The sequence below is a fragment of the Sceloporus undulatus genome, chromosome 5 (assembly GCF_019175285.1).
Source record: "Sceloporus undulatus isolate JIND9_A2432 ecotype Alabama chromosome 5, SceUnd_v1.1, whole genome shotgun sequence".
Classification (NCBI taxonomy): domain Eukaryota; kingdom Metazoa; phylum Chordata; class Lepidosauria; order Squamata; family Phrynosomatidae; genus Sceloporus; species Sceloporus undulatus.
In genome coordinates this window covers 1,700,381-1,710,098 of record NC_056526.1, presented here as the reverse complement: position 1 = coordinate 1,710,098, position 9,718 = coordinate 1,700,381, and the positions used below count along the sequence as shown (strand labels likewise).

General features: G+C 48.5%; 2 protein-coding genes across 2 annotated transcripts in view; both read right to left on the bottom strand.

Annotated features, from left to right (window-relative positions):
* Positions 1-1,132: 1,132 nt before the first annotated feature.
* On the bottom strand, positions 1,133-6,094 carry LOC121930811 (acrosin-like). The gene is made up of 7 exons (XM_042467700.1): positions 6,040-6,094; positions 4,286-4,325; positions 3,650-3,853; positions 2,878-3,146; positions 2,008-2,153; positions 1,393-1,590; positions 1,133-1,279 (listed from the first exon to the last, which is right to left on the bottom strand). Exons 1-7 carry the CDS (start codon positions 6,092-6,094, stop codon positions 1,133-1,135), a joined length of 1,059 nt encoding a protein of 352 aa, XP_042323634.1.
* A 1,937-nt stretch (positions 6,095-8,031) lies between these two features.
* LOC121932298 (acrosin-like) overlaps positions 8,032-9,718 on the bottom strand; it is an 11,931-nt gene continuing 10,244 nt past the window's right edge. Inside the window, exon 5 of the mRNA XM_042470879.1 lies at positions 8,032-9,228. Within this exon, the coding sequence (XP_042326813.1) occupies positions 8,482-9,228 (747 nt within the window). The 3' untranslated portion in view covers positions 8,032-8,481. The remainder of the gene's footprint in view (positions 9,229-9,718) is intronic.

Here is a 9,718-nt window from a genome sequence, read left to right as displayed (position 1 = left end):
TGGCAGAATGGGGCTGGACTGGATGGCCCTTGGGGTTTCTTCCAACTCTAGGATTCTAGGACTCTATGACGCTAAGCATGAGGCGGAATGTCAGCCCCTATGTTGCTATGCATGACCTTCCTTTCTAAATTGGCTAGGACCCTAACACCCCATAACCTAATATATACATGAGAGATGGAGAAACATGCAGCCCTCCAGATAACTGTTGAGCTGTAACTCCCAGCAGACCTAGCTAGCATAGCCAATGGTGAGGAATGCTGGGACTTGCAGTCCAACCACATCTGGAGGCCCACATGGTTCCTGTCTCGGATATATACTAAAGCTGATACAGTAATGACAACTGGTCTGCGATCAAGACACAATTCAAATCTACTATAGTTGGCCCTCCACTTTTGTGGCTTTGATTATTTGATTATTTGGAGTTTTTATTAATATGTTCTCTCTAGGAATATATAGCTCCTCCAGCGCAACTCTGCCAGAAGTTGACCATAGAGTTGTGCTGGAGAACCTACAGATTCCTAGAGAAAACACTTTTCTAGGCATTTGAAGGTCCTCCATCATGATTCTATGGTCAGCCTCTGGCAGATGTTGACCACAGAGTTGTGCTGGAGGACCTGGAGATTCCTAGAGAGGTGTTGTTCTCTTAGGTTTTACAAAAATGCCCTTTTTATTTGCAATTTTGCCACCTTCCCGTGGGTCCATCACCCCGAACCCCAGCAAATCTGTAAGGACCACTGTACACTTTTGAGACAAAATAGAGATAAATATTAGACAATCGTCTCAGATTTGGCTGTTTCTCAGGTCTGTCTGATGTTTGGTCATATTGTGGCACTAGACACATTGCTACACTTTGGTCAAGTTTCTTTTATTCTTGTATACATTATTCCAAGCTGATAACACTGATTTGGCAAAATTACACAGGGTTTACCAGCACATAAAATGCATGCACTCTCATTGCTGTTTTCCCGATGGCAGCAAAAGTGTCTGAAATTGGAGGCCTGGGCTGGCAAAACTCAGATGTTAGTAATAAAAATAATGATAATCTGGTGATTCTGCCACTTGGCTTTGTTCTGGTTTGAAGGATGGAGGCCCAAAGTGCGCTGATGGTGGGAATGTATCTGGTACCCAGTACCTAGGCTTCAACAAATCTAGTTCGTTCTTCTGGAGGTACCATCTCATGGTCCTTAGCCCATGAGGAGAAGTGGGTTCCCATTGTGTGGGCCTTGGCCTTGGAGGATGCACATGATGCCATATTGTGGTCCTTGGCTTGGGAGGAGGTCTGGGCCAGTCAGAGGGATTTGGCCAATATGGGGGTCTGGTTCTCCTTGTGGGCCTTTGTGTGGGTCTTGGCCAAGGGGGCTTCTGGGGTGGTTGGGCCATCTGGGATTGTGCCAATATGGGTGGACGACCAGGCATGAAAGCGTTCTCCTTGGTCACGGCTCTTATCCACTCCAGGTAGTGCTGCGTAGAGACATAGACACCTGGCCTCCATTGCGGGCCACAGGTGGGAAGCCCTGCGCTGGCAACTCCAACAACCCAGTAGCGCTCCGAACTCTCTTCCCTGCACATGACGGGGGCACCAATATCATTCTGTGGCGTGAAAGGAAAGAAAGACAAAAGAAAATCATGGTGGACGCTGCCGTGAGATTGCAGGCATCACTCTGTGCTGCACCAGAGCTGAAAGATATAATGCAACCCTCCAGATGATGTTGGACTAGAACTCCCAGTGGGCCTAGACAGCTGAGGAGGTGGTAAGGGATGCTGGTAGCTGCAGTCTAACAACCTTTGGTGGGCTGCATAATTTGCACACCTGCGTTACAAGTTCTCACAGTGGCAGTATTATGGTGGGCCATTGGTTCCCGCTGGAATTTGGTTCCAGGATCCCCTGTGGCTGAATATTTCAGAGTTTGGAATTCCAGATAAGAGATACTCAACCTAAACTGCAAAAGTTTAAGTTAAAACCATGCTTAACACCTAAGGTGTGTGTGTTGACCCTGACCCACATACCTGACAGTTTTCCTCTCCCTCTCCCTCATATCCAACACACAGGATCTCGGAGGGGACATCCGACTTCCACCAAGCCTTGTTGGTGCAAGACTTTTGGGGAAGGAGGCTCATTTTTGTCTCTTGGAGAATGCCTGGACTTTCTTCCCCTGCAGAGAGAAAGAAAGAAAGAAAGAAAGAAAGAAAGAAAGAAAGAAAGTTCAGTCTGTTTTTATCCCATCTCTAGAGATTAACAGGAGCTACATTCAGTCAGTCAGAGTGATGAAGTGGGGCTGCACCTGCACTGCAGAAATAATGCCATTTGACACTGATTTAAATGCAGTGGCTCAACGCTATAGTGTTCTGGGATTAGTAGTTTCATGAGATATTTAGCCTTTCCTATCAGAGAACTCAGGTACCACAACAAACTACATATCCCAGGATTCCATAGAATGGAGCCATGGCAGTTAAAGTGGTGTCAAACTGGATTATTTCTGCAGTAGAGCTGGAGTCTGGGAGGTGAGGGTTCGAATCCTCACTCAGCCATAGAAGCCAGCTGGGTGACTCTGTGTAAGTCCGACTCTCTCAGCCTCATAAGAAGGCAATGGCAAACCCCCTCTGAACAAATCTTGCCAAGAAAGCCCCTTGCACGAGCTGAAGAGCCCCTAAAGAAGGCCAGGTGGTAATGAGGCCTTCAGAAATAAAAGTTTCTGGCTATCCTATAGCTATAGCACATGGGACATTGTCTCCTTTCATTCTTCCAGGGAGACTCACACACACAAACTTCACAAACAGGATGCTGGCCTTTGTGTTTTTACAAATGAGACATTAATGTTTTCAGACGTTTAGTGTGGGGCATCTTTCTTTGGGGCGGGGGTATCCCAGAGCTCTCACGTTCCTCTCCCTCGGCTCCCCAGCCGCTGACGTAGCAATGAGTTAGCACCGAAACCACTGCATCCTCGTCAGGCAGACAGGCCGGCTGGACGTAGTCGCTGCACTGGACCGGCTCCGTCAGCTCCACCAAAGTAATGTCGTATTGCAGCAGCCCGTCCTTCTTGTATAGCATGTGGTCCACCACTCTCTTGATCCAGTTCAGCTGCGCATCAGGCCGGGGCTTGGAGAGCTGGGTGACGCCAATCACCACTTTATAGAACCGCATGAATCTGGAACAAAAAAAAAAAATGCAGACGCAGTGCATGGAGGAAGCTGATGTGAAAACCACAGGGATTAACCCCAGAGGAAGGGATCTGCTCAGCAAAGCCCTGTAACCCACGCACCAATGGCTCAGAGCTTTAGGGTATTGCAAACAAACCCAGCAGGCTCTTCTGGCCATAAAAGCATGGGAAAAGGTCATAAAAGCATCCCTTTTGCCAAACAGATTTTTCCAGCTTGGCAAAAGGGATGCTTTTACAATCCCCTCCCATGCTTTTACAACCTGAAGAAAACAAAAGTGTCCTGCAGAGACAGAAACAGAAATTGCTTTTCTTTCACTGCCTGCTGGGTTTGTTTGCAACGCAATATGGCTCTTAGCCACTGAAGCAACCAGAATGGCAGAGAGGTGGCATTTTTCTTCCAACTGAACCCTTAAGTCACCTGCTCTTTGGACTCTTCCAGAAACCCTTCCCCTAAAATGGCCAGGAGGCGAAGGGTCTTCCCTCTTGCTTACCTTTTGATTTGCAAACAGTGGGCTGCGCTGAGGACCCAGCGAGAGCCAATCAGCGAACCGCCACAGAAATGGACCCACTTGCCCCTCCGCGTTGGGTACTGGAAGCTGACCAGCCAGGGCCAAGTCCCGGGCAGAACATGGGAGCCATACAGTGTCCTGAGCAAGCCGTGGCTGACCGCCAGTGGACGCCTCCCACAGATTTCTCTGGAAAGAGGCAGAGATTATCAGCAGGCAGAAGCGACACCCAAGTCATTGTGGCTCCAGATCCCAGATTTTACACTCATGCCTCCATATCTGAGGCTTTGATATTTACAGATTTGATTATTCACGGATTTGATTAATATGTTCTCTCTAGGAATATCTAGGTCCTCCAGTGTAACTCTATGGTCAACTTTAACTAAAGGTTGCACTGAATTATTGCATCTGCACTGCACTGGATTATTTCTGCAGTGCAGATGCAACCTTGGAGCATTCTCATCTAGAGGGTTGCCATACACTGAAGCCCACTTGACACATAACAACAACAATGGTAATTGTTGTGGTTCCTCCTGTTGTCATGCTGCCCAGATCCGAAAAGCAGGCAACTCCCGCTGCCTCCTTTGTGTTTTAATGCCAGAAATCTCCTTGGCCACTTACTCACAGTTGCTGACTTCAGCAAGAGAAGGCTGGAAGGCGGCTAGGAATAAAATTGAAAGAAGCGGCCATCTCATCCTCCTTGCGGCTCTGGATCGAGTTCCACCGCCACATTTTCCTAGAATTCATGACATCATAAACCAGGTGCATTTGAGTTCTGTGCAGCCAGCACCGCCTGACATCATATTTGCTGAAGGCCTGAGAAGGCCTGGCAAAGGGCATCCAATGGAGACCTATTTAATGTAGAAAGGAAAGAGATGTGTGTGAATGGAGCCACAATGGATATCTGGGGGAAGAGAGGTTGCTTGTGATGCAAGGAACACCTTGTCGGCATGCAACACAGGCTGCATCTGCACTGCAGAACTGCTATTGGCTCAATGCTATGGAATTCTGGGAATGGTAATTCCCAACAAACTACCGTTCTCAGAATTGCATAGCACTAAGTTGTGGCAGTTAAAGTGGTGTCAAACTGGATTTCTGCAGTGCAGATGCAACCACAGAAGGGATAAGTGGAAGGGCTGTTCGACAGTGGAACAAACTCTCTCAGAGATTGTGGTGGAGTCTCCTTCCTTGGAAGTCTTTAAATAGAGGCTGGATTGCCATCTGTCAATGGGGATGCTTTAATGGAGAGCTCCTGCATGGCAGCTAACAAGGCCAATGCGATTCTAGGCTGCATCAATAGAAGTATAGTGTCTAGAGCAAGGGAAGCCATAGTGCCCCTCTATTCTGCTTTGGGCAGGCCTCACCTGGAATAATACTGTGTCCAGTTCTGGGCAAAACCATTCAAAAAGGATGTTGAGAAGCTGGAATGTGTCCAAAGGAGGGTGTCTAAAACGGGTCTGGAAACCATGAAGCCCTACGAGGAATGCCTTAGGGACAGGGACGTAGCTAGGATTTTAGGAAGGGGGGGGTCCAGACTAAGTGCCACCATTATAATGGGGCTTGGGTGTGGCAGCGCAGCAGCACACACCATTCATTTTTCTAATGGAAGAGGGGTCCGGACCCCAAGGAACCCCCCCTCCCTTGGCTACGTCGTCCTTGTTAGGGAGCTGGGGATGTTTAGCCTGGAGAAGAGAAGGTTTTTAAGAGGGGACATGATAGCCCAGTTTAAATATTTGAAGGGGTGTCACATTCAGGATGGAGCAAACTTGTTTTCTGCTGCTCCAGAGAACAGGACCCTAGATTTAAGCTGGGTAGAAGTAAATCGATTTATGAACCCCTGCAATAAGCTCCTAAGCTGGTTCTAGGGACAGCTGGCTCTAGAGTACTGGTGTGCAGTCAGCCTTCCATATCCATGGATTCTTTATCCATGATTCCACCATCCATGGTTTGCAAATATTTTTTAAAAGAATTCCAAAAAGCAAACCTTGGTTTTGCCATTTTATATAGAACCACAGCATCATAGAGTAGGAAGAGAGCCCCAGGGCCATCCAGTTCAATCAATCACCTTCTGTGATGCAGGAAGACACAATCCTTGTGACAGATGGCCATCCAGCCTCTCTTTAAAAAGACCCTCCAAAGAAGGAGCCTCCACCACTTCCAAGATGGGAGCGTCTTCGACTGTCCAACAGTTCTTACCTTTGGGAAGTTCTTCCTAATGTTGAGCTGGAATCTCTTTCCCTGCAGTTTGAATCCATTGCTCCATTGTCTCCTATTCTCTGGAGCAGCAGAAAACAAGCTTGCTTGTTGCTCCATCTTCAATATGGCATCCCTTCAAATATCACCTCTTAATCATCTCTTCTGCAAGCCAAACCTACCCAGCTCCCTCAGACGCTCTTCATAGCGTTTGGTGCTTTCTAAACCTTCCGCCATTACAGATAAATTTCAGTTCCTGAGAAAGCAGATGAATCTTGTCAGATGAAGACAAGCATTGATGGAAAGGGGTGTTGGTCCCAATTTTGGGAAAAGAGCAGGATAAAAATAAATATAATAAATAATATAATAAATAAACAAGACTCCTCCTGAGTAAGGGGTCCCTCATCACCCAGTACCTCCCAGTTATGGGCATAACTGCAAGGAAAGTGAGGATATGGGACCTCTGCTTCATACATTTCAGTTCTAGCAAGGAAAAATGCTGGAAACAGTTGTAATGTCCTTCATTACGCTGTCCTTATTTACACTGGGGCTGTGCAGACATTTGCAATGCTTGTTTTGTAGATGGATGTTTTCTTTCCTTGAGAAGGGGCGATGTCTTCCACACAGGAACACGGATGCAGAGCTCTGTGGTCATTTGGTCAGTATGAATGTCGGAAGTGGTCACTTCCCATACCCCTCCCTTTCTGGGGATCCATACATTTTTTATTGCCCTTTGTTCCCTGACCGATTCCTCTCTCAGCTCTCACCAAGCATGGATGCAGAAACCGGGTTGTCTACTAAAGATGTTTTTCTTCTTACTTACACACAGGAGAGTCAGCTCTAGGGACTCTTCTACCAAGGATAGTTTTAGTTATTTTGTAGAACCTAGATGTACCAATAAAGTAAGGCCAGCCTGGGGGCGGAGCCAAGGCATCACGTCCAGTTGACACACCCCTGACTCCACCCTCTGACTCCACCTCCTAGGCACCATGATGCCTCACACCACTCCATGCGATGCACAGCATCATAGTGCACCTCCAGCGCTGCATCCAGATGACACAGCACTGAAGAGGCGCCATATAGCTGCACCGCCACGGCTATGGCACCCTTTTGAAGGCACAAAAAGGAGCCACTTTTTCAGAAGGTGATGGTAGCAAACCTCCCCGGAAGAAATCTTTCCAAGGGAACCCTATGTGCAAGGTTGTGGCTTGAGTGTTGGACTATGAGTCTGTACAGACTGGCTATATGGTGGTGTGCAGGCATGACATATGCATGCCGGCTGCCCCCACATCAGCATCATGCCATGCACCCAACTGTATGGTGGGGGGCATCACGGTGCTCCGTTGGCATGTTTAAATGTGTTGAGCTGAAAAGCTGCCACTGCCGCTGCTAGGGCACTCTTTCCAAAGCACAAAAAGGAGCCACTTTTTGAGGCTTCTTTTGGTGCTGTGGAAAGGCCAGATTAGGGCCGCAGCATGTGATTGCTGCGGACCCAATCCGGTGAGGAAAGGGGTGGCACAGAGCTGCCCCTTAGGGCAGTCTGTTGACCCCCCAAGACTCCGTTCTACAATTCAGATCTTTGTCCAGCCATGGGAACCCTCTGGGATAAGCTGCCTCAGAGCAACGTCTCTCAGCCTCAGAGCAAGGCAGTGGCAACGCCTCCGAAGGAATCTTACCAAGAAAACCCTGTTTTTTAGAGACAGCATGGTATACTGGTTTCAGCCTTGGATGAGGAATCAAGGGGACCTGGGTTTAAATACCTGTTGAACCATGGAAATCCCTAAGCCTAAGGAGAAGGCAATGGAAAACTCACTGCAAAGAAATCTTGTCAAGAAAACCCTATCTTTTAGAGGCAGCATGCTGCTTTGAATGTTGGATGGGGATTCTGGGAGATAAGGGTTCGAATTCCTGCTTAGTCTTGGAAACTCTCTTGGTAACCTAGGGCACGTCCCACTCTCTCGGCCTCAGAGGAAGGCAGTGATGGTACTAACCTCCTCTAAAAGAACCCTTGGAAAGGGTTGCCATTAAGCCACCATTGACTTGAAAGCACATGATGACAAAAACAACAGTGAAGTGAAGGCATGGATCAAGACACCAATTTTATTACTGATGTGCATGACAAGACGATCTCAAAGAAGAGCTATTTGGAGAACAACAGAAGTGTGAGGGTTTTCCCACTGCAGTTTTGGGGGTTGTTGCAGGAGAAGGGCTCCTAACTCTTCCAGGTGAGCTTGGGACCTTCTCTGGCCTCCCTCTATCAAGGTGGCAGAGTCTGAGCATGAATGCTGGACCCTCTAAAAAAGAACCAGTGGGTGACGCTTGGGAAGGACATATCACCTCTATCCAGGCAGTGTTGGCTGGTTTTCTACCCCATTCCTCCGGCATTTTCCATCTCTCACCAAAGGAACTCATATGTCAAAAGCCAAGGGATTTCTGTTTCTAATCTGGGAAGTCAACTCTTGGGTGGAACTCTGGATGCAGTGAGGCAAAGGCCTGTGCTCAGGGTTGTGGTAGTTGACACACAATGGGTCTTGATGGACATCTGGCGGAAGGACACCCAAGAAACGATGCCCTGATAGAGGAGGGACAAAGGCTCACTAGCAGGACAGGAACCCCATTGGGGGCTAATAGGGGTTAGTGGTCCCCTTTGGGCGCCCGTAGTAAGACCATGCCCACGATTGCCATGAAGGTTGTGTGGGCACTGGGGCTGGGGGTCTGGTCCTGGGGGGAGGCCTGGTCAGGCCCAGGTTCCAGTTCTGGTAGCCCTGCTGCCCACCATAGTATGGTGTTGTTCTGGGTCTGGTCAGACCCCACTTCCAGGTCGTTTTGGGAGGAGTGGGCCATTGCTGGTTCCAGCTATTAATATTGGGGGTGCCCCATGGGCGATGGGTCTGCAGCAAGGGCCGCTGAGTCGGCGGTGGCCATGCTGGGGGGTTTGTTATCACTGGGCGCATGGTGGGACGGGTATTGGCGGCAGCTTGGGCATGAAGCCAGTTCACAATCTCCTGCTCATCTTTGGCGAGGGTGGATTCTTCCCACGAAATCACAGGGGCTGGGCTCGGGGTCGGCTGGGTCCAAGGGTTGATCCAGTTCCCGGAGCTAGGGTTGGTGCTTGGGCGGTGTGACTGTTGGTGCCACGGTCGGCCAATGGGTCTTGGCATCGTGGGCTTTGGTTTCATGCCTCCATGGTGACTGGGGTGGATCAGGTTCTCCTTGGTTACTGCTTTGATCCAGTCGAGGAAGTGCTGGGTGGAGGTGTAGACGCCCGGCCGCTGTGCTTGTGCGCAGCCACTTCCCCAGCTGGTGACGCCAACCACCCAGAAACGCTCAGACCTTGACTCCCTGCACATGAGGGGGCCACCACTGTCACCCTGCAGCAAAAAGAAGAGAGGAAGGAAACACATGTGGGCAGGCATCCCAGATCTCAGGACCCAGTCCCCTTTTTCCAGCCCTTGGGCTGAAGGAAAGGAATCTCAAGATTAATATGCTTTCTTGCAAAATGTGTACATACATATTTCCTTGTGTAGACATATGTAATGTATACATAATGTATACGCTATATGTATAAATATACAGTTGCCCTTCCCAACTTGAGGGGGATCCGTTCCGGACCCCCCCTGAAAATGGCAACTTGCACGTATGCAAGTCCCATAGAGAATAATGACACGTGCCCCCATGTAGCCTACGTGGGGCCAGGCACAGGTGTGCATGCCCATTTTAAATATAGCAGCTTGTCCCTCCCACAAAAACCAGGACTGTGGACTCCAAGTCCGCACATATGGAGGGAGGGATGAATATATTATTATTAAATATTATTATTATTATTATTATTATTATTATTATTATTATTATTATTATTAT

What these genes read in the sequence shown, in the direction of transcription:
- LOC121930811 (XM_042467700.1), bottom strand. Translation starts at nt 6,094, where the DNA reads ATGGCGGAAGGTTTAGAAAGCACCAAACGCTATGAAGAGCGTCTGAGG. An exon ending in GCTGAAGTCAGCAACTGTGA is followed by an intron (nt 3,854 to 4,285) that starts GTAAGTGGCCAA and finishes GCCTCTTTCCAG; the next exon opens with AGAAATCTGTGGGAGGCGTC. An exon ending in CACTGTTTGCAAATCAAAAG is followed by an intron (nt 3,147 to 3,649) that starts GTAAGCAAGAGG and finishes TTTTTGTTCCAG; the next exon opens with ATTCATGCGGTTCTATAAAG.